Below are 24,726 nucleotides of genomic sequence, written 5' to 3' on the forward strand. Positions count from 1 at the left end.
TCTTGGGCATCAGTTCTTCAGGCTGACTGGAGGTCGTTTAAAGTTTTTCTTTGGACAACTGCTGCTTTTTCATTCATTCTGAGTAAAGGCCTCATGCCTGAAGCAGTGTGGGATCATCTTTACTGAAAATAAAACAAGAGGCAATATCCAATATTCAAAGAAGAACTCTACAAATGTCCTTCACAAATCCTGCAGAACTACTTATGAAAGATTTATGAAAATTACAAGTAGTGGTGCGTGGATCACACCATATATACTGATTCCTCTGATACCAGATATTCATGTTCTAGAATCGATTCTCATTAAAATATTGATATTTTAGTAATTTAGTAATAAATTTGTACTTTATCATTAACAGGAACACAGTGGAAAGTAACTTTTATTGGGATCATCTAAATGATTGGTAGGAACAACTCCTTCCTGTCGTAGTGAGATGCAAAATGCTGCTGTATAAATGTGTCACGCTCACGTGTGCTCACTCACTCAGCTGACAATAATGGCTGATTGTAAGCAGAGTCATGTACCAGCTAAGATGCGGTTTGTGGCACATGTGGCAAAACCTGAAAGAAAGAAATCATAGCACAGAATATGATGACTTGATGATGAGGAGGAGAGGGACAGGTTATGCTAGGGCAAGACAGACGTCGCGCGCAGAGTCCTTTGGTGCTAAAGGCACCGTCCCGGTACAGAGGGAGAAAATGTGGAGCCGCTGGCGACGTGTACCACTACTGTTGATTTTTCGAAAGTGACTTACATCTAGGCTTAGGTTTTGTTTTGATGTTTAAACAACTTGAATTACACGCATTCTTAAAACTATGGAATCACATTTGTTCAAATTTACATTAATAAATATGGTAATGAAATAAATACATGGCTGAATGAGTTATTACCCTTAGATGTTTTTACTCTGAGATTACCTCACATGAATTCAATTGACCTAGATTTAGTCAAGGTTGTACAGTACATCATTTAAAATGGATTATATAGGCTAGGTATCATTAAAATATATTATCTATAAGCAATAAAAACATCTATTGTAGACTTTGAAAAAATAAAAATGCATCCAATAAAAACACAGCTCAAAAATGTTTCATATATAAAGACAAATGGATAATAACATCTGTCTAAAAATGTTTCTCAGCTGTATTATTTTCAATCATTTGTTTTGAATGATTGTTAATTGAATATTCTAAAATGTATAAGAGGTATAAAAGGTATTGACTTTTCAGGTTTTTTTAAATTCTTACATGATAATTGTTCATAATTAAACAACAAGAACAAGTAGTCTGTGGGGGTGGGGGTTTACAAATACAAAGTACAGGACCATGGACCTACCTTGCAAATAAACTTGCTAGTGGTCCCAATTTTCTCTGCCTCCCATCCTCTTCTTTCTGCATGACTTCTGCCACCCATAAGTCTCTGGAGGTTCCCGCCGAAGACGACAACGCCACGTCTGAAAAGTGGGCAGTGCTGCTGTCGGCTGTCTCCAAAGTGACAATCGCACTGGAGTCGGAGGTAACTGTGAAATCCAGGATGTCTTCGTTGGAGACCGACAGTTCTGTGCTCATGCTCGACACGCTGCACACAGAGATGTCGTCACTACGGTTTAATGCTCCGCCCCCAACACCAGCTCCCATAGTGGAGGATAATCTGAGGGTGGGGCTAAAGAGGCGGATGTTGTCATAACCGCTGCGGGGAAAGGTGGAGGATTTACGTACGGTGGCGCCATCAGAGGGATCATTGTCCAGAGGTAATGTGGCGGGGGTGTCGTGACTCGAGTCCAGCATAAGGCCTCCGTCGCCTTGCCGTTGGTGACTGTGAAGGAAGGGCTCTGGAGGATTGATCTCCAGAGTGGGGATACCCGAGTCCTGGGAAGTCAGGCTGTGGTTGTCGGGCTCCGGGTCTGGGTAACTTTTCTGTGGGCTGCTATAACAGACATTAGCGGGCGAGCAGGATGGCTTGTAGATGGGCAGGACGGCGTTGCTGTGTGCAGCCGCTCTGGCCTCATGACAGTGATTGCTGATGTGATCATTTAGGTGAGAGGCCGTCGTGTCTTTGACCACAGAGCCATTCTCCACTATGGTTCCTCCAGAGATAACTGTAAGAAACAGAGCTTTCAGTTTAATACAGTTTATACAACATAAATATATACATTCACCTCCCAATAACTAGTTTGAGCCCATTTGCTCATGTCTTCGATAAAAAGTTTGCAAAAAATGTGACAATTCCATTGTTACACACATTGTTACATTTTTAAAATAAAGAAGCACAGAGTGTGCAAACTTCTGGCAAGGCAGCTCATTCTATGGTCTCTTTTCTGTTTCTTTGTTTTTTAATAGACTTGAAGTTTAAAAATAATGCAGATCTACATTATAAGAGTGAAATCAGAGGTGAAATGTGACATGACATTTAGATGCAAACTATAATGTGACATTTAGGATCCCCATATACCAGTATCAAATGTTGCCAATACAAATAGAAGGCTGTACAATTTTAAACATTTTTAAAGATAAGACAATTTATGAAAGTTTGACCTTATTTGACCTTGAAAAGGAGGTCAAAGGTCCAAATATGATTGCACAGGTGGGAGGCGGCCTTTCTCCAAACAGCTTGTGTGGAACATGGCTTTAACTTCCTGAAGTTAAATCACTGTCCTGCAGCATCTACATCTACCTATTTATGGAGGAATTTCTCAATTTCTCTTTCAGTTTGTTGCTCTGAATGCGAGACGTCCATGCAAATTTTTGTTTAATGTGAATTTCTCTATAAGCAGACACCAAAAGATTTTTGGTTTTCAAAGATTTGGCTAATCACCATCTCATCAAACAGATTGCACACAAATACCAACTCGACCTCATTCAATGGCAAACTGATAGCGCATCATCTTATTTTCATTTTACTGGCACCTTGAGTCAACAAACTCCCTTTAACAACAGCAACTGACTGCACAGTCTTCAAAGCAACTAGGAAAATAAATCTCACTGCACACAGTTGGAATACCTTTGGTTATGTCGCAGTCCCACATGACAGTTTTCCCTAGTATAACTGCACCATAAATTGACCATAACTGAAATCTTTTAAATGTTTTAATTTGCATTTTGTTGTTGCATGTTGTTATTCGTGGACTTTAGTAAAAAAGATCCCACTTCTCTCCTTCACAAACAGAGTTTGAAGAGTAGGTGAGTGAAGCTTCTGTGCTCACAGAACCTTAAGCTCAAATAACCACATTTATGATAATGCCTCTCAATGACATCGTCAAGGCCCAAGAGTAAGAAAAAACATCCTACAAGTGTTTAGATCAGTCTGAGCTTTTGGCCCACAGGAATTACTTGTACACGCATATACTTGTACTTTGTCTATGTTTAATACGGGCATCCAATCTTTTAATAAACACCTGCTTAATCAAATAACCACAGCTTAATTAGAATTAAAGGTCTAGTAAGACAAACTGCAGAAAGGTTATTTTTGACTGCACATCCCATTGATATTGGTAGCTTTAATACAATAGGATTAAAGGTTTCCTCTAATTGACATTGGATACACGAGCGTGTGAGCCTAACTAGGTGAAAACTAATCCTAAAGTAACCCGACTGTAACTGGAGTCTGCAGTGTAATGTGAACATGTTTTCTGCTGGGCTACATCATGCTCCAACCCCAGCTTAGGAGCTAGTGTGTCTAAGCTCTAAGCTGCATTAGCAGTGACATGAGAGAATTTCAGGAATCCTTTCATTAAACCGATTGGGGGGGGGGGGGGGGGAGATATCAAGAACTCTGGCAACAAAGGAAACTCACATAATCTTCAGGACACACATGGTGGCTTTAATGTTCCTACTACATAACTCGCAGTGCCCCGACTTCCTAAATTTCATCACGCAGAAATTAACGACAGGCATGTTAAGACAGTAAACAGATCATGATTAAACCAACAGCGCCCTAATCAGTAAAAATAAATACCCTTTCAAAGTCAAAACCCTAAAACAGAGTTGAGTGCTCGCCAAAGCACTGACACACAAAGCCAGATTCTTACCCAAGCTCTAAACCCTGACCTGCAGGTAGTCATGTGAGGCGGGCAGACTTTGTCCCAAAACACAGCAACAGGTTGTGCCACTGTGGAAATCAAACTACAAGCAGAGGAGAGGTCACCAACAAATGTCAAAATGACTTTACAGTCATCATTATTAATACTGCTATGTATTATGAAAATATTAAAAGGTCTTAACAGCTAAGCACTGAAATGTAAAAGCTGTGAAGCATGCAGCCAAACCAGAGAGTTTTTGTTCTTTTAAAAGTCATGAAACAGAAACAACAAGGTTGCCTTCATTGTCTGCCCAACTGAGCCGCCCATTTGAATACACACACACACACACACACACACACACACACACACACAAATCTGGTTCTTCAAGTCATTATATGATGACTCTATGGACATCATAAGGAAATGCAATATTACGCCACTATATCCCTGACTAACAGCAGAAATTGTGAAAAGTGGGCCAATGCTTTCACAAGCAATGGAGCCAGTTTTCAGTTTCCCTGTATTTGTTTTAAAGCGCAACACGTGTTATGGCATAACCCAAATCCAAATATGTGTCACGTATATGGGGGATTCCAGTTTTCGGGAGTGGATACACATATTTATTCCATGCTAATATCTCTTTCTACAAAATTGAATCAAAGTTCAAGTTTTACAAGAAACTTTTATTTTGAAATGATGTGCAGAACTGAAGACTAGCCATAGCAATTTGCAAACTCACTCAGTGACGCTTGATATTTGAGATATGTGGCGAAATAAAAGTTAAAAGGGTTACATTTTCACTGCGCAAGTGGTGTTTAATGTATAATTAATCTATGCTGAATTCATGCCCGTCTCTATAAAACACGAATTACTCAACTGGTCATGGTTAAATAGCTGTGTAAATTCGCGATATTACATAGTTTTGATTTTTAAAAGTTTTTTTGATGTAGCTTGGTGTGACATACGTCACCAGGGAGGGCAGCACACTCAGTGTCAGGGTCACGGTGAACATGTCAAGTTGTCCAACCGCGATAAATAGACAGAAGTGAGACAGTGCTCGACAATAACGTACCACAGTGGTTCTCCCTCCGGTCCTGCGTGTCGTGGGCCGTGTTCGCCATGCCACCGGTTAAAGCTACAGGTGGGTGACAGGTAGGCGCTGGCCGGAGTGGTCCATGATGATGCTGTGACTAGTGCTGCACCACCATCACCTCCCAGCCTCCTCAGCGGAGTTTCGCCCAGACGAACAGCACTGAAGTCAGCTCATTTGTTGTGGAATAAATTCCCCACAAAGACGGACGGAATGCGGCCAGTGAACACACAAACGCCGCGTCGAACCGCACTTGCTCGCCAAGTGCACTTGCCCCTGACGCCAACTCACTAATTTCACGAGCGCTTCCTCAAATGGAACCAACTCTTTTTAAAATGAGAGAGACATGTTGGTTTAGCCTTCCCGGCATCACAGCAGGACAGGAAGTGCTTCTCCGCTCTTTTGTGAATTACAGAAGCAAGCACATTTCTCAAGTTTCTCCGGAATCGTTAAGATTTCATACCTGTGTCGATGCTTCTGCCGCCATTTTAAAACAAACTTGTACGAAGAGTGCGGTCTAATCGAGTAAAGAGTGCTCCCTGTCGATGGTTCACCTGTCTGGACCTGAAGGCATTATTAATCGACTTCGCAACCTGAGGGCTTATTATTTATCATATCACTGACCGTATGTTCCTTCTAAGATATAGACGATTGTATGACGTAGAAAAAGAGTAGTCCTCCCAACATTTTTAAAGCCGGGTTAATGTTAGAAACACATTTTATTAAATTTATGTTAATATTAAAATCATATTGAGCCAATATTAACAGAAGTATATTCAATAGCATTGTAAACTGAAATTTCACAAATTGCTATATTAACTGAGCACCTGCTTATCAAATTGTGAAAACTGTCATTTAAAGTGCTATAGGCCTGCAACTTTTAAGAAAATCAACTCTGTATAAATAAAGTGGAATTCTACAGAAGCAGCTCTGGGAAAATGTATAGTTGTTAAGACGCAAAATAATGTACAGAGTTATCTCCTATATGTCCGCACCATTTTGGGTAGCATCCCTTTACAGGCTATATAAATAAAAAGTTGATGGTAGTATTTTAGTTGTACAAGTCCTGTAGTTACAACAAAACTTTTTAAAAAGATAAATATTTTACTAGCAAAATAATATTTTCTTAATAAAATAATTTTTTCTGCTGATAGAATACCCAGCTTTTCATACATTTTCATATTCTGTAGCATTCTCACAACTTGACAAAAGCGCTGCAAAACATGGTTGTGAATTCTGGAGGATTGTATTGTAACATATCAACTACTTAAATGTATATTTTCTTATAAACCTTTATTCTCAAGCTATTCCCAATTCCCGTTACATCTTTATAGGTCTAAATGAGGGATAGCTAGAATAAATATGAAGTAATATGATACTGTTGAATATTTGGAAGCCCTACTCCTCTTTTTGTTCACAAGTTTACAACAGATTTTCAAATTACTAATAAAAGTTTTGTGTAAAGCAACAATTATTGTTGCATACTCAAAAAATATCAAGGTTAAAAATTTAAGTGTGTCCATACAGGTGGATTGCAGTTTTATTAAGTGCAATTTCTAAAAGTAATCTAAAGTGTTAGGTGGCTGGCCTTTCACTTAGACAAGCTGGCCTTTTACTTATCTCTGTGGTGTTCCCACAGACAAGCTGGAGGGGGAGAGGAAGGTCTGGGCTTTTCTGCTTAGGCTGCTGCCCCCGTGACCCTGCCCCAGATGAGCTGATCCAAGATGGATGGATGGATAAAGTGTGCTTTATGTCAACTTAAAATAAATGAAACAAATACATACTTTTTACTATGTACACAGCATGTTTTCTGTACATAGTAAATTGCTAGCAAATGCATAATTATAAAATGGTAAATGGTCTGTATTTATATAGCGCTTTACTAGTCCCTAAGGACCCCAAAGCGCTTTACATATCCAGTCATCCACCCATTCACACACACACATTCACACACTAAAAAAGTAATATAGTGAACTTTAATTATTACTGCTACTATTAATGAAAGCCTTTATATTGATTGTAGACATCAAGATGATAAAAAGCTACACTTAAATGCTATGCTCAGAAATATCAAAGTTTTAAAAAAAAAAAACAACCTGTTTTCTGCATTCTTGTGGTGTAACCCCTCCCCCCATGTCGCTAGCCTCCACCTTTTTAACAAGAAGGCACAGATCAAGTCTGACAGAAGCAACAATCACACACAGGATAATCATTTATCTTGTTTGGTCATAGTTCTACATCTTATAAACACATTGGGTTTGTTTGACAACCACAAATATCACATTCATTTTATTCTGTTACATTAGAAATATAAAATCTAAATGTGTATGTGTGGATAATCTCATAACGTAATGTTAAATATTTAGTCACAATTCTTCAGTGCAATGGATAAATTATTTAAGGCTGTTGCTGTTATATTAGCCTTTCAAAAACCATCCAATAATCTATTGGAAAAACCACCTTTGGTACACAAAAGTATACAGGATCTTAAAAACATTGTCCACAAGAATAAAAGCTGCAGTCTGACATGTGCTATAAATACTTAAGCAGCTGGCAGTGCCTCACCTGCTCTCTGGTGTCACCGTGAGGCTGGCGAGCTAAAATGTAATGCTGCTCTTACTTCCTTTCAACACTCTGGATAATGCAAAGACACAGGAACCTACAGACTGCATTTTGGTTTAATCCTTTATTAGATGTTAAGAAAATCCACAATGAAACAAAATAATTTGCTCAGGGTGAACATGAAATAAGAACACAGCTACTCAGGACACATAGGGTTCAGGAACATAGAGAAGAGGGAGGGCAAAGGAGCATCATCTATTTGGGAATGAACAGACGAGGAAAACTTGGGTTTTCTGTGCTGGATATGCTCTTCAGACCACAGCGCAGTTGAAAGTTTGCTTGTAAGAAGTCTCTCCAAACACATAAACCCTCTCTGAATGCGTTTACTCGTCAAATGTTTTGTTTCAAACACAGCCTATCAAAATGGAAGAGTTAAATACAGAACTCCCAAGTAAGTGTCTTTTGTGATTTCTTGCACACATTCACTGACAGTTTCACACACACAGTCATAACATTCTTTCAATCACTTTAACCTCGCAAGTTTATTTTTTTTTACCCATAATAATCCAACTAAAAAAGATGGAGTGTGATGTTTGCATGCTGTATTTTTAGAGACATTCCATAAGTTTGTTTTTTTTCTGTCTCATGTGTTCCTCACTCAAAAGCGATCCACATGCAAAAGTAACTAAATGACATTTCTCCATATTCTCTTCAATGTTTCCATGCGCCAAGGTATTGCATAGGACTCGGGGCTCGTGGGACTCCCTTCCACATTGCTTATGCAATTTACAATGGCTTAGTTCTTTTTTCCCCCCTCCTAAAACTACAGCTCTAAATTAATGAAAGTCACCTCTGCTATTTGGAAAGAACTCCTGTCAATAACTTGTTCAACAATCAAAGAAAATGTTTTACATTGATGCATCAATGCACTGCCACAGGTCTGAGTGTAGACTATGCAGTATGCTTATATTAAAAAATTCCTGAGTGTCTCAAAGAAAGGTGACAAAAACCCTGAAGTTGAGTACCTTCCATTCAGCTACTTGGGGGCCCTTTTTTAAAAATCAAGCGGCATTGGACTAAAACTTTGGACCTTCAAATCTTAATTTTCTACAGAGCCATGTCAAAGCCATGCCCAAAATAAAAACACCTTTACCTGTGACAGTGCATTACAGTGTACACTGCTGACATGTACCCATGACAGAGGGATGATTTTGGTAATCTGTGCTTCAGTTTGGGGTATGGTGTGACCAAAAAAAAAAAAAAAAAAAATTAAGTCTGAAAATAAAAAAAGAATATATACACACACTGCTACTATCCTCAAATGAGAAAATAATAAAAGATCAGACAGAAAAACACCTTTTAGGAAACATGCTTATCTGCAAATAGTTTGGGGTTTCAAATGCAAAGGTCACACATTGAGGCATGTGTGCCACGTCAAATTGGTAGCCAATTTGGTCAGGGTTTTAGTTCAAGCTAGGCCATATTAATGAAGGTGAAGCTCAACATAGACATATATTTAAAAACAAACAAACAAACAAAACAAAAGAAAAAAAAACAAAAAACAAAAAAACAACCACTCACTCTGAACCAGTGCTTTCACAAGTTCTATGCCAACACACACACACACAGTGACATTACTTAATGTCATTTCAACATGATATAGTAAACACAAAAAAAATAAAATAAAAAATAAAACCCATATGGAGAACAAAAAGCATTTGTACCTTAGTGTAGTTACGCCTGTTTTTGGTTTGAACATTTGCTCCACCACTTACACTGCTATTAATCTGTTTAGCTACAGCAGGGAGAACCAGTTTTGGCCTTTCCAAGGATGGACAGAAAATGAAGACTTACTACCTGCAAGTATTTCTCCTTCTGCTGTTACAGGTGAACTACTGGTAGGCTTCATTAAAATAAAATCCAGCCAAATTAACCAGGAAGGGCAAGTTTTCTATTAATTTCTTATAGGTTATCTGAGGGACAACAAACAAAATTTGTATAATCTGTAAATCAAGAGTCATATAATAAAACTGCAACTTCAAAATATTTGTGAACGTATTTATAGCACCAATAGTCTGTACCATTGAAATTACAAAAGAAACAAGAGACCTCTCCCTCCCCCCGCCCACACACACACACACACACTCTCACACACCACACACAACCCCCCCCACCCCACCCCAAAAAACCAACCAAACAAACAAACAAAAATAAAAACCCAACAACAACAAATATCTCATTCAATTGCAATGCAGGTCTCTGGAGAGAAAAACAAAACAAAAGAAAACAAAGACTGTAGTCATGTTTTATCATGATGGGTTATTACCCCAAATCAAACGTTGCCCCCCAGTGTCTTTTACAGCATTGCATTTTCAAGTAGATTATTAGTATTTTTTGCCAAACAAAAAACTCATTTGATTTCCTTATTTTTATTTATTTGTTTAATATTTTTGCGCCTCACAAACCACGCTATATCTACTGCTAGATTCTAAAAGGACTATCACCATTCAAAAAAAAAAAAAAAAAAAGAAAGAAAGAAATTTTCACACATGGGGAACAGATTCAGAATGAAGCTGCACACATTCTCTACTTCACATTCAGAAAGTCATCCAAACAAACTATTTAAACTTTTAAACTGAACTCTTAAAAGTCTTATGATGTCATTCAAAGAAAAAAAAATGTTGTATCGTCTTTCTGAACACACTTTTGTAAGTAGAGGATGTGATAGCAGTCGTTTCGCACAACTACAAAGGAGGAGTGAGGCTGGACAAACATACCGAACAACCATTCAAACACCACCAACTATCAGAGACCTAGTTCAAAAGCAAAAATGGTGGGAACAAAACTGACAACAATAGAACAAAAGATTGTCCCTCCTGGTAACTGTGAGATTTGAAAAAGGACCAGTTTACAAAAGAATCAACCCAAACAAATTCTAAAAAAAAAAAAAATGCCTAAAAATGCACATCCGCACATGGCATCACTCAAAGACAGAACATATTTTTTTAATTTTCCTATTTTTGTTGATCCGATTGTTGATTACACAAGGTTTTTTTTTTCCTTTTTTTTTTTCCTTTTTTAAAGTTAGAAATGAAAACCAACAGGGTTTATGCGTTGTGGGATTTGGAGGGGCGTCTCAGGAAAAAAATGAGCCTACATTAGGTTTTCCAGCTCTGAGATGACCCTGAATCTTTGCTGGTAGAGGTCCAGTCACAAAAGGAGAGGAAGAAAGGTTTCCTCTCTGCAACAGGTAGAATATTCAAATGTTGCTGCTCCCTGGAGAAGGACAGAAAGAAAAAATGGTTAGATTCTTAACTAGAACTAGAGTAGACTAATGCTACAAGCACAATGTCTCTAGATACCAGAGTAGCAAAATTGTAAAAGAAACAACTACAGTAAAGCAGACAGTTCAATAAATTATATGTTCTGAGAAAAACCTAATTCCAATAATCTCCCAAAAATAAAATTGCCTTTACAAGATTTCCAAAAAACTGTTGTCTCGAAGTCAAGGTCACTGAGATTCAAACTTGTCCATGTAGCCTCGTTCTCAAATTATACACAAACTTAGAGGCCCACGCTGCCCACCCAGCCAACGGGGTGATGACTATACCCCATCAGACTTTTACAGCTGAGAGGTAAAAAGTTTTTTTCATGTGTTCTATACAATAATGGCATGAATAAGATAAGGATCAAATGTTTTCCAAGTTTTACCTGTGCACTGAGATCCAGGGAAGAGGGGGGAACAAGTTGTGTTCTGCCACCAGCACTCATCTTGCTGGTTCCCAGTTCCTTCCTGTTCACCTGTATTTAACAGAGAGAACTAAATAAGACAAATGCACAGTTAGTTTTGTTAAAATCAGTATTCATCCAACAGACTGATTTCACAGCAAATGACAAAACACTGTGTAGAAATTGACAATCTTCAGAAATCATTTGAATAAAGACTTACCTCTGACACATCTCCAATAAAGTCGTAAGCAATCCCATACTTGGGAATGTGACCAGTTGGTGAACATAAGCAGAACCGCTTTTCTCCTGAAGATTCCTCTTTTTGAATCTTGGTGACTGAAGTGTCCGTCTGTCCACCTGCACTGGTAACAGCTGCTGCTGTTTTGCAGTCTAAGCAAATCTCTTGCTCAGCGATTGGCAGGAGGGTACTGGAGCCCTCCTGTGAATCCAGAGAGGTCTGAGCACTCTTCTCCATGCCAGACTTCTTTAATCTGGGTAAGAATTTACCAGATTCCAGTTCTGACTTCCCGTAATAAGGGCCCTCGCACTCTGCGTCCTCCTCCAAAGGTTTCAGGTCTGCCTGAGGATCATCGAAGACGTCGACTGGCGCTAGGACGGGAAAACTCGTCTCCTCTTTGTCAGACTCAGCCTCAGAATCACTCGCTCCACCAGGAGACAACTCAGAGGCAGATATTGGTCGGAAATGGGTCCTGGGGGAAATACGAATGGCCCTGTACTGTGTCCGATTGATGCCATATATTCGAGGGTGAAAAGCTTCATTCTCAGAGTCTGAGCAAAGAATAGATTTTGGCTTGAACCCTGGACTGAATGACGCCATATCCTCAGGCTCAAAGGAACACTCAACATGAAGGACTTGAGAAAAGGGATTGTTCAGGTTGAAGGATGCAAATGGGTATTCCAAACCTTGATCCTCACTATGCAGGCCTCCATAAGATCCAAGCAAATCTTCATGGAAGATGAAAGAAAATCCCTTATTCAATCCATCACCGCCTCCTCTAATGGCCTGGTCACTCTGCCCAAAGGACACCAGGGGCCTCCACAGGGGCCTGTGCCCAGGTGCAAAGCAGCTGCTCGTGTTCATGAACACATCAGTGCCAGTGATGGTGAGCATATCTGAGCCTGAAGCAGATGCAGCTGCAGCAGCGCACTGCAGCAGGTTACCTTGGCCGTTACTTGGCGGCACAACAGCCCAATTCTTATCACCGCTTAGTGTCTTCAACTCTCCATATACCCCTCCTAGGATGAACGACGTGCTCTCCTTGTCAGAGTTCAAGTCCCAGGGCTTGGACGGAGTCATGTAATCCCCAGCACCATCTACCTTGGAGAGTTTGTTTTTGGCCAAGTCCTGTTCTTCTTTCTTGCCTTCCCATAGGTGATATTCTGACCGCTGCACTGCTTTTTTCTGAGGTCCCTGAATTGGAGCTCCTTTCGCCTGCACCTCCAGACAGCTGCAGCAGTAACCACCTGACTCCTCTGAGAAGAGGCCCTCGCTTGATTTTTCTGCTCTTTGACGTGACGTTACAGATTTGCCGTTTCCAATTGCAGTCCAAATGTCTTTTATTATCCCTGAGGTGTAGTTGTCACTCTGTTGGTTTGTGTTGTCTGAAAACATGCCAGTGCTATACTGTTTACTCTCGTCCTCTTCCAAAGCTATACCACAAATGGACTCCAATTTAGATTTTTTGGTGAAGGTCTGATTGGACGCTGTGCTAACACTGACCTCCTCACACTTGCAGCCAGAGTCTTCTTGCAAAAAATCCAAGATTTCATCCTCGAGATATGTACTGGTCAGAGGAGGTATTATACAGTTAATCTCTTCACTGCCAATGTGAGCAACATCTTCTGCTGGAACATTTCCTTGCTCATTGTCAGAACGAGTCTCCTCCGAATGAGACCACGGACTGCACGTTCGCGTTGATAGGTTGGAACAGTGTTCAGTTTCGTCAAAGGCACTATTTTTGGTCCATATTAGCAAACGAGACTGTTTATTAGAATGTGGGTCGAGACAGCTACTAGAATCGGTGTTGTTTTCGTGACCAACGGTGAGGGAGTCGCCAGGAAAAGGAAAAGTAGGACTGTCGTACTGCAGCTCGAAAAGAGAGAAGCAGGATGGTTCACTGGTGGCTTCAGGAACGGGGCACTCCTCCAGATGTCCTGACAGTTTGCTCAGTGTGAATGAAACACTATCAAGGAGAGGAGAGAGACGGATGGGAGAGTCTCCTATGAAGCTTTCTCCATCTATATCCTCTGAAGTAGATGGTGAATAACATCCCCAAACTTGCGCCATGTTTTCAAGATCCTCCATTAAATATCCAACAGATCCTGAAGCTTCCTGCATTGCACTTTTCCCTTGCTGCTCAAGGCCATCTAACACTAAACAACATTCTGCCTCAACGTCTCTTTGCTCTTTGCTTTTCTGTCGAATCATGCTTAAGATCCGACTCTCTTGTATTGAATCTGAGGCACTAGTATCCAATATGGATTGATAAATATCTACTTCATAGAAGTGAGTGAATTCAGACAGATGCTTGTCATCTAAATCTCTACTATCCTCTGGCTGAGGGCAGCTTGAGGTCCCAGTGAGTTCAGCAGCTTCATCGTCTGCTTCGCCAGGCCCTTCTACAAAGTGCCCATCCACAAATGAGCCTGCTGCTAGGTATGCTCTCTGGTACTCATTGGCGATGTAGATTCCCTGGATTCTCTCCGGAAGCCTCTCCATGTTGGTTGACAAGGAAAAGCCACCGGGAGAATCTACCTTGCTTCGATATTTTGTTTCCAGCTTGCTTTCTCTGCTGCTGAAAGGTATGAAATACTCTGTTATGGGCTCAGTGTACCAAAGTGGCTCCTCCATGTATTCTTTTCTGTTCCTGGCCTCAATTCCGGACTCTTTTGCTTCCACCCAGCCTGGATCTTTACGAATCTCTTTCAGCGGTCTCTTCCCCTTTTTGTAAGGCTGTGGTTGCTTGGCAGTGCCACCGGTGGTGCCACTACTGCTCCCTCCTGTGTTTCTTCGCTCTTCTTTATCAAGAACCTTCACCTGCAGCTTCACTTGCCCACTGTTGCGTGTTCTCCTATTCTTTGCAGCCTCCCTGGACTTGTGCCTTATTCTAACTGCCTTGCTTCTTGATGACTTCGAGTCACCCTGGTTCCCACTTGAGCTCGAGCCTGCCTCACTAGAGCCAGAAGACCAAGATCTTGGTCGGTATTTGCCCTCAGATCTGTGTCTCATCTGTCTCTTAGAGTGGACAGTAGGTTTCTCCTCTGCTGTTGCACCACCGTGATATCTGTTTTCTTTCTCCTTCTTGCCTCGTCGTTGCTGGCCTCTCTCACTGGTTACAGTAGTGATGGTACCACACGCCTCTAGGTTTCGCTCCTTTGCAGCCTCGCCTTCACTGTTGCAATCTTTGGGGGAAGAGGTGTCTGTGCTAGTTTGTGGGGCTGCAGAGGATGAGGAACTTGAATACGTACAGGCCTTAGCCTTGTTCCACACTGTCATAATCTCCTGGAGACAAACAGATTTCTCTGACAAAGGAGGAAAGGCTTCATAATACCTGCAGGTATAAGAGATGGGGAAATGGGAGTTACATGCAATTTAATTCAATTACAACTGTAAAAGGTCACCTTTATTTTTTAGTAAAACGAACACTTAGGATGAAAACGTCCACATTATATAGCTTACATTTCCACCTGGTCCTTTGAAGAGGGGGACTCAACACGTTCTGGAGACTGAGAGCCATCAGATTTCCTTCGAATCTGTTTTTCCTCTGCACAAAACATTAAACACCAAAACATCACTTTAGAACAATCACTCAATGTTTTTACATGTTTTTAAATGAAAGGACTATAGATTTGATAACACAGGATATCAAACCTTTCTGTTTGTTTTGGATCTCCTTCAGTTTAGAGCAAAGCTCTTCAACGAGGCTTTCAATTCCGGAGTTCTGCACAGGTTAAAAAAGACAAAAAGATTAGAGTTGCATATTTTTATGCTGTACTTAATTCCCACAACTACCCAACTTTGGACAGCAAATCTCAGCAGGGAAATTTACCAAGACATTGCAGTTTTCTTGCTTTCCTATGTGTAGTAACAATATAAATTGTTTTATAAAAAATACTTGTCATACATGGTTCAAAACAAGCAAATTGTAATATTAAATAAAGTAACCAGAGTTAATGCAAAAATTATTGCTTTATAATTATTTCATTCAGTGATGGGGGGAGAAAAAAGCCATCCAACCCTATTGGCCCTCTTTTGAAATAGTAATTGCTCCCCTTTGTTAAACTATGAATGAACTGTGATCAACCACAATATTTTGGAAAGCCGAGTTCCGTAGTCAAATGAATCCTAATTACTGCCATTCCAGTTAAATTGAGAGATCACTTAAATAGAACCCATCTGACAAGGTAAAGTAGACCGAAACATCTCAACACAAAGCACATCATGCCACAAGACTTTGGGAGTCCAGCAAACCACAGTGAGTGACATTATCCACAAATAGAGAAAACTCAGCTGTGTGGATGCATACTGTCTGGGATACTACTGCTAAGAATTTTTACACACACACACACACACACACACACACGCATATCATTGTTCATATATATATATATATATATATATATATATAAAATATCTCTTTACGCATATGTTCCTAGTATGTGCAACAATGAGCCAAAGTTGTGCATGAGGCATATGTCCGATCCTGAACTCTCTCTCTTTTTAGGTCCTAAAATTCCAACAACAGAGTTACAGTGCAAAATATGAAAGAAAATTGCTCCTTCTGAAGACGGAAACACAAACTCGTTTCACCGCGTGATCTAAAAACATGTTGTACAACCAAGCTACGAAAGAGGAGATGCTAGCAGCTGGAGATGCATGACCCAAATATAAACAAATGACTCAACCAAGTGTGGTTGAAGCACCCACTAGTTCAAATTTGTAGGACAGGAAGAGCAAATGGTGAATGGAAATTACTGATGCAGTAACATGGTAGCAAAGTAGGGGTGGTCCAAACGCCTGACCCAAGATACAAAATTCCAGGCAGAAAACATTTTTCACTTGTTGCGTAACTCCTAAAGGGTTACAAGTAGGGCTGCTCAATTAATCGAATTTTAATCTAGATTACGATCTGGGCTTTCAACGATCATTAAAAATGACTGAGCCAATTATTAGCACCTCCCTCGTGCTTTACTCTCCCGCTGCTCCGTGCGGCAAATCAAGCGCACCTGTCTGCGTTTCGAACTCGCGTCACAACAATTAAGAGGACCCGAGGGAAGCTCGGAAAGCTAAGCAGAAGTTATTTGGAGAGGAGAGGATAACAGTTGCTGAAGAAAGAATGCCGTTGGTTGAAAAGAGAGGTAAAACGACTTCAGTGGTGTGGAAACATTATGGGTTCGCGGAGTCAGACGTGGATCAAATATTGTGCAGTATTTTGAAGTTCACTAAACATAGATGTTTACATTTTTCATTTATTTTTTATATTGCAAACATTTGCACTGTAATCAGTATTTGCACACTATTTTATATTATCTTTAAAGCCATTACTCAATACATTGTTATTGTTAAATAAATATCGTCAAATAATCGAGATCTCAATTTCAGTGAAAATAATCGTGATTATCATTTTTGCCATAATCGAGCAGCCCTAGTTACAAGGTTAATTTCCTTTAGTTATTGCTAAACAAAAATCTTGAGCAGTTATTTTAATACTTCTACTTAAAAATTAAAGAAAAAAATAAAAATATTGGCGACTGCCAGTGCTAATCTTCAGCCTGCTAGTACACACATCTAGGTTTCTATCAGTTTGAAAATTCTACGTCGCCTTGTTCTGATTTATTGAGTTCACAAGATTTTTAGAAAACTTGACCTCGACCTCAAAGTCAGAGGTCACTGAGATTCAAAATCCCAGATTTTTCGTAGATTGAAAATCCAACATCCCCAACATTCCAATTAACTTCACCCCACTAACTCCATGTCTTTGGATTGTGGGAGGAAGCCAGAGTACACTGAGAGAACCCACACAAACACAGGGAGAACATGCAAACTCCACATAGAAAGACCCCACTCTGGTGGTGGAATTTTTAGGACCTTGTGAGGCAACAGTGCTAAGCACCATGCCGCCCCGATCCTCCAATGTGCCTGAATTAAAATAAAAAGTGGGCCAAAATGTGTCCACAGCAATGACTGCAGTTCTTGCTGTCAAGGATACGACAAGCAATATTTTTAATGCAACATGCAAATGTGACAAATATGGAGAAAAAAAACAAACAAACAAAAACAGCACAATCTTGCCTTAGGTAAGACTGCAGTGTTCCTAACACTACTACTACACACTACTCTGACCCAAACGAAAGAATGAAAAACACAAGATGGACATAACTTAAGCCAACTGAAATACAAAAGTTCAGGCATGCTCAGAAAAGACTGTTCTAGGGCTGGGCTATATCATACCGTTCACGGTAATACCGGTATAATGTTGGGCAACGATAGGAAAATGAAATATCGCGATAGAATATGGGTAAAACGTGCATGCGCAGTGCCTATGTTTACATACGCACATGGCGGCGACGCAGAATGAGAAGAGCGAAAGTGGATCGTTAAATGAAACGGATGAACCAGAACTGGCGCTCGAAAATCTGTCAAATGTTTTAGTACGACTTTGCTAAGCTACGAAGCCGCACGGCTTGATGGATTGTCGGAGCATTACGGCTATCGTACGCAGGCGCCTCGCGGAGTGATACGTACTGTGCTTCAACATAATATTACCGTATTGTGTGTGTATGACCTCTTTTTAAGTTTTGTGGATATTCTACATGGTTATGCTGAGGATATGTCGGCCAATTTCCACTGGAAATGCCTTTTGGTTGAACTGTCAGCAAGGAATTTGCACTGTTACATTTTTATATAACTTTATTGCACATAAAAAAAACAGCTGCTTGTTTAAGTGAAAATACATTGATGGGGTTTTTTGCACTAATAAAGTTGTGGAGTTGTAAAGTATTTTGTCTAGTGTCAATTATATAGTCAGTTATATCGTTATCGCAAATTTTCAAATGTATATCGTGATAAATATTTTTGGTCATATCGCCCTGCTCTAGACTGTTCAATATTTAGCTTTGGTACAGAAATGCTTTAAAAAGTATATAAATTTAAAAAAACTAACGATAAGTAATTGACTTACATGTTTTAACAATGTGCAGTTGCTACATATACTGTTACAATACACTGCTTCCTTCAACAGTTGAACAGAATGTGAAAAACAGTAACTGTAATAAACAAAACAACGTGTTTAAAATGCCAGCTTAAACCAAGGAATCAGAGCAACCAGCGTGAAACAAATAAAACAGCCATTTCTCAACACCAGCCCTGTTGCAGTTTATCACATATTTGTTGTTCATTCTTCCAGAAAACAAAATTTCTTACCATACCACTTCATTAAAAGGAAACCAAAGTTTTCTCCTCCCCGTGTTTCCTCTTGCATCATTGTGCTAATGCCGGTCAGCTGACAACCCACAGACTCTGCTGCAATTCCATGCACTGTGTACTGGTTAAAAAATAGAGTGCAGAGTCCAGTCCCCAGGGAGGAGCTCCACACTCCTCCCTCTTGCCTTGCAGATCCTTCCCCCTTTCTCCTTCCAGCTATTTACACTGTGTCATTCTCAGCTGAAGCACACACCCCCTTACTACAGCTGACCATACATGAAAATCCCAGCATTTTTTTCTGCTGTCTTTCCCCTTCAGAAACATAGAAATGCAATATAATTTATACTTGTGTAATACCCTAAACCCTTACACAAATGATGTTGATTTTGAAGGTCATTTAGAAGTCAGAATAGCACCATTTTATGTTCAATAAAAACTTAACTTCTGACAGTAATATAGCCCTTCTAATGCAGACTAATTGAAGGTGTGACCATCCAGCAAAAAAGGTGACTATGCATTTTCAATACAGATCTCCCTTTTCCACTGCTTTGGCTTCACATACTGACATTGCTTTATTCACAGTCTATCCACTGCGATTCAATCAATTAGGAGCTGCATGACTGCACCTTAACAAATGACAAGAATACTACAGTAACAGATTCCTTACATAATTAGCACCACCATGTCTCTTGCATTCAGACTGCTTTTCATTCACAAGTTTCCCAAAAGTGGAGTCAGTGACAGTCACCAGCCAGTTTATCAGGTTCCGAAGCAAAGATGATTTGAGTTTATTTTATACAGAAAATAAAATCATAAAAAATAAAATCTAAGTTGTGTCATAATGAACATCTGAACAACCGCAGAGTTACAAGAGCCAAATAGAAGAAAGCTTACTTCATCAGATGCAGAGCGGAGACATTGCACAGCGGCTTGCTTCTTCATTTCCTCAAGACTCAGATCGGTCCCTCCCTTCTTTTTGCTCTTGCCCCATTTCTTCCCCGTTCCCTTCTCCCATCCCAAGAAGATGTCATTTTCCTTTAGCACACAAACCAAGAAAAGTCAGTCACAAAGCACGTACAAAACAAATGGGTAACATTGAGTAACATTGCACAAGTCATGGATAACTGTTATATGGTATCCTAAATATGTAATAATATTTCTGTTCAGCATTATGTACCAAAACAATCTGCAGATAAATATAACAGTGTATTTAATAATGTAAAGGCAAAGAGCAAAACTCAAAGAGGAATCAGTGGTACAATTGCCAGGTGAAAGAAAATCCACACTGTGAACCTCTCCTGGCAAACTGACTTATTCCCCTGATGAGACCTTTTTATTCCTACACCAGCAATGAAAATAATTTCTTTAGGGTAAAAGAAGTTTTCTTTAGGGTTGTAAATTCTCACCTGGTCTTGTAGGTCATAATCATAACTGTCATGCAGGAGAAGACTGAGAACATAGCGGGTGTAGATCATGGCATCAATCCCGCACTTCTCAAGCTCCTGGCCTAGCCAGCTTTGCACTGGACCCAGCGAATGGAGCAGCGACATCTTTGAGGCAGGCAGGGGGCCCACAAGAGGGTAGGGGCAAGAGAGGTTCTCAGGAGGAGCAGGACCGTCTGAATCGGTGCTCACTGGACGCATGGGACCTCAGGTATTGGCCATTCTCGGGTAGAGCAACATTATGACAGGTATTTACTGCTGAGTGGTTGGTGGAGAAAGGTGCAGAGGCGATTAACCTATCTGGAAGAGGAGGCCGTCACTCCAGCAGTACAAACTACATGAGGAGGCATGTAGGATGTTTTTTTTTCCTTTTTTCTTTTTTTTTATTGCTTTGAGCAAAAAGGGGGGATGTTACTCATCAGGCATGGCTTAATGCTGCTGATATATTTCAGCTTCTGAGCAAAACACAAGACGTGTTTGCATTTCAGTCAGAGGGGTCCATTTTGGGGCTACGTCTTACTTCACCGGCACAACCTGAAACAGAGCAAACAAGTTTCTCACATATATTTTCAGTGTAGAATGCAAGTGAGCATAGCAAAGCAGCGTGGATCAAGACTTTTTTGCTCCTTTCAGCTGAATATATAGTGCATTTTATGGAGCAAACGAAGGAGAATTTAATGTTATAACAGGTCCAACTGCAGCATGTGTGTCAGATAATCAAATCTTTATTTATTTATTTTTTGTTACTATAAAATCTTAAGAAGTAAGCCCAAGCTCTTTCAGCGGAATAAAAAGGTTTGTTTTAAGCAATGCTGCATTTCCTCAAAATATAGCCGACTGTGACCCTTCACATAAATCTCAAATGTCCATGCTATTCAGGTCTGCATGCCATTTAAGTGACAGACAAAGTGAAACATGTTTGTAGTGCAGGGCATAAAGAAATCCTTCCTGTTTGACTACTTTTGTATACCACTTATCACGATCACAAAACATCCGCATTGTTTCATGACTAATATCGCCAACAAGTTCTGTATTAGCGACAAACCCAACAGCTGAGTGTAACTGCGGGCAGTGAGCAGGGGAAGGCTCGTATAGCAGCGGTGGATTAGGACACCGACGTGAAGAGCAAATGGAGGCTGCGGCGATTTGATTGGCTCCAGTGCTCGTCATTCAGCGGTGGTATATTATAAGTTACGACATAAAAAGGTCGAGATACGAAGCCTTAGAGCTTGCCATCACGTGATTCCAGCAGTCGACACCTTTATGTATAAGAATGTTTATTGAAGTGCAGATGGACAGCAGCTGAAAGGTTAGCTAGCTCGAAAACTACTAAATATGGCTGACCAGTATCTCCAACCCAGCTGTTTCTTATATGCACACCATCTCCGGCCGGCAGTTAGCTTTTCACTGCACGACACCACACCAACAGACCAACTTTATGCAGCAGTACTTAAATTATCCCACATAAGAAAACAAATGCGTGCGGCTTTAGCGAGTTTATTGTGACTTCGCGCAAATATTAACTGACATTAACGTTACGCCGTTGAGCTACCGAGTGCGGCAAAGCAACTACAGGGAAATCTAAAACAATATTTAGTATTAGACAGAAATGTCATCAACATGCCAATATACCATTTAGTCTGTCATTAGCCAACAGCTGTGGTGTCAGCTAACGTTGCGCTGACTTATGCTATAAGAGTCATTTTGCAGTCAAACAGCAAGGTTAGCTTGACCACCGACCTTTAGCTAATAAGCCGTTAGCCAAGTTAGCTGCCGACAGCTTCTCATTTTTGGTCATAGGACGGACCTTAATATTAATACGACTACCACCTACCATACATAATTATAACGAGGCGTTTGTTTAATTTGGTTCTTTTCTTCTTCTTTTTTTAATCTGAAGACAAACGCTACTGAAGTGGTGACCAGGTAAACGGAGCTTGTTTCGGTTACAGAGACCTGACAGTTCTCTATTAAATATATCAACACGCTAACGTTTGAGCAACTTTCTGTAACACGGCACATGAAAATAGCAAGCACAGAGTCAAAACAAAACGGAGATGCGTTTTTATTAAAACCGAAACAACCATTACATAAGGTTAGCTACGCTTGTTGTTGTGACCGAGGGGGAGGAGGAGCGGCTGCCCGGTAGCCTACAGAGGACTTTCAGACGTTTCCCTTCAAAATTGTGCGTCATATCGTCGTATATAGGCAAAGAAGTAAGCTGCTTAAGCATGGAACACCAAGTAGGAACTAGGATATTTCAATGCAAAAAGAAAACTTCCATGTGAGTCGCTGGTTTACGTACCTGCCGTTGGCTGAAGTTAAGAGAAGCAGCGAGAGGGGAGCGGCAATTTCTCTCCCGCTGCTGTTCCGAGCTCGAGCTCTGGAATCTGTTCCAGTCGCATAGCTATCATGGACGCCGACAGAAATGGCGCTGTTTTCACGTCTAGTGCGTCTTCAACAGCGTCAAGGAAACTGGCGTCATTCGGGCTCAAACATGAGAGAAGGTCACACTGTGACGAGACTACGCGCAGAGCCAAAATGTCCGCTGAGTAACGGCAGTTTCATTTAGAAACGGACTCCAAACGCACCGCCCTTTGCGTTCGTATCCAAGCAACAACGCAAACCGCTGCTGATCCTGCTCGTATGGGTTGATCCCTCCGCTGGGGTATTGCATCAGAAGGCCATCTAGTACTGTCATCGTTTATACTCACAAAGGCGGGTCTGACGGGGTCTCCCCTACGCCCCCTGAAGTGTAGTTTCGGTTCCGGCGTCCCCCCACTAAAAATTGCTGTTTTAACACAGGAAACGCCAACATTCACTATGTGGGAATACAAACTTGAGTTGATAGAACTCAGAAAATCACCGTGTCCTATAGTAAAACGGATGATACTGACCAAGTTAAATGCAAATTTCATTCAGTAATGACGCCTTCTTGTCTGAGTTCTAAGAATTTGTAGACATTATTCAAATTTCATGTAGACATTTAGGTACAATTAAATAATATTGTTTACTGTGACATGCTGTCTCTTTGTCATTTGAATGCCAATATCTTATATTTCACATATTACACATTTATAAATGAAACCACAATCAGACATCATTTAAATCCAAATAGAAAATGAAATGGTATCCTCTTAATTTGACACTTTAAAAAAAAAATATTTTTAATAAAGCAGGCTAAGTCTGAACTGATGCAGAACTGATGCAGCTGATGACCACACACACTCGGCATGTTTATCTGTATGATTCACAAATACAAGTACATATGTCAGAATAAAATCTGACCATTTTGACTTTTTGCTCTTTATTAATTACAGCTGGAGCTTTATCTCATACTGTCTGTCATTACTACTTTGAGTGCAGCTTTTAGTCACTTTTACCACTATTACTATGTATAGCTCTGCAATTCAACAAGAAAAAAAGATTTACAGTGTAGGATTTAGTAACAAGAACAATCAGCATCTCCAGACTACTGCAAATAGAGAAATTTTGGTTCAGTGGCAGTAGTGTGTTGACAGTCCACTGGCAGTTATGGATCATCCGTCTACCTGCAGAGAGCATTTGTTGAGAAATGGCAGCGGTGTCAAAAATATGTGATGCAGCCAGTCCCACATATTTTTCCATATGTTGTTATTAATCCATCAGCCAACTGTGGAGAAATTATAACATATGAAGTATTAAAGTAAAACTGAGTGTTAAAAACAGCTACTGTCTTTAGTTTTTGTGCTGTATTATTTTTTTCATCTTTGATGGTTTTTTTGTGCTTCTCTCTTCTACTGTGCATGTTGATCAAGTATTCAACCAATGCACAGTGTCATCACATTAAGCAGTACAGTTGAGAGCATGCTCATGTTTGTAAAAATCCCCTCTCTGTAGGCAAATACAATCACAAAATCATAAATAAAGCATAAAACTGTGTGTTTTGAGAGGGGGTTGATGGTGCTTGTTCTATGGACTGCCTTCTAATAAGGATCTATAGTGTGGCACTCTTTATCTGACCCCAGGGGTTATGACCTTTGTGCTGAGACGAGCCAAAGCCTATTGACCAGCTGTTTCTACCACTATGTGTGCAGATACACACACACAGACACAGCACAGTGTGCTTCAATCAGGTTAGCACTAATGGTGAGAGAGCTAACTGTAAATACATCGTAATATTACCCACAATATTCCAAAATTAGAACAATTCAACATCAAATAGGCTGTGAACTTGGCAGCTGGCAAGTTAATATCCCATTTGAAAGTGTTGGACAACTGTGTTGTAATATATAACTTTATCGGGGAAGTCCTGTAAAAATTCAGGTATGCAAAGCTTGTGCACAACAGCCACATATGAATTTCTGTTTTGCCTGCAAGAGCACTGGGGATAAAAAGTCAAATTCATATTGACTTTTTGTAACCTGGAAACTAAAGCCATGAGGAAGAATTATAAGTTTTC

At 40.1% G+C, this 24,726-nt stretch overlaps 2 protein-coding genes across 6 annotated transcripts in view; both read right to left on the reverse strand.

Annotated features, from left to right (window-relative positions):
* Window positions 1-5,701, reverse strand: part of tbc1d14 (TBC1 domain family, member 14) — a 42,838-nt gene extending 37,137 nt beyond the window's left edge. The window contains exons 1-3 of one of the 3 annotated variants that reach the window (XM_005463148.4): window positions 5,572-5,662; window positions 5,091-5,434; window positions 1,336-2,098 (exon numbers count right to left, since the gene is read on the reverse strand). In XM_005463148.4, coding sequence (XP_005463205.1) covers window positions 1,336-2,098; window positions 5,091-5,139 — 812 coding nt within the window. In that variant the 5' untranslated portion in view covers window positions 5,140-5,434; window positions 5,572-5,662. Of the gene's footprint in view, window positions 1-1,335; window positions 2,099-5,090 lie in introns of all 3 variants that reach the window. The other 2 variants (XM_003458181.5, XM_005463149.4) reach the window with 2 other exon arrangements.
* A 4,382-nt stretch (window positions 5,702-10,083) lies between these two features.
* Window positions 10,084-23,150, reverse strand: kiaa0232 (KIAA0232 ortholog). 3 transcript variants are annotated; one of them, XM_003458174.5, is made up of 8 exons: window positions 22,591-23,150; window positions 20,250-20,819; window positions 19,738-19,878; window positions 15,292-15,361; window positions 15,100-15,184; window positions 11,620-14,971; window positions 11,382-11,471; window positions 10,084-10,946 (listed from the first exon to the last, which is right to left on the reverse strand). In XM_003458174.5, the coding sequence occupies exons 2-8, from the start codon at window positions 20,484-20,486 to the stop codon at window positions 10,881-10,883; spliced, it is 4,041 nt and encodes a 1,346-aa protein (XP_003458222.1). In that variant the 5' UTR covers window positions 20,487-20,819; window positions 22,591-23,150; the 3' UTR covers window positions 10,084-10,880. The 3 variants fall into 3 exon arrangements, with proteins under 3 accessions (XP_003458222.1, XP_005463210.1, XP_005463209.1); XM_005463153.4 differs by having other exon boundaries at window positions 11,382-11,490; window positions 22,591-23,144; XM_005463152.4 differs by lacking the exon at window positions 22,591-23,150 and adding an exon at window positions 22,120-22,341.
* Window positions 23,151-24,726: the final 1,576 nt, after the last annotated feature.

The sequence above is a fragment of the Oreochromis niloticus genome, linkage group LG3 (genome assembly GCF_001858045.2).
Source record: "Oreochromis niloticus isolate F11D_XX linkage group LG3, O_niloticus_UMD_NMBU, whole genome shotgun sequence".
Taxonomy (NCBI): Eukaryota; Metazoa; Chordata; class Actinopteri; order Cichliformes; family Cichlidae; genus Oreochromis; species Oreochromis niloticus.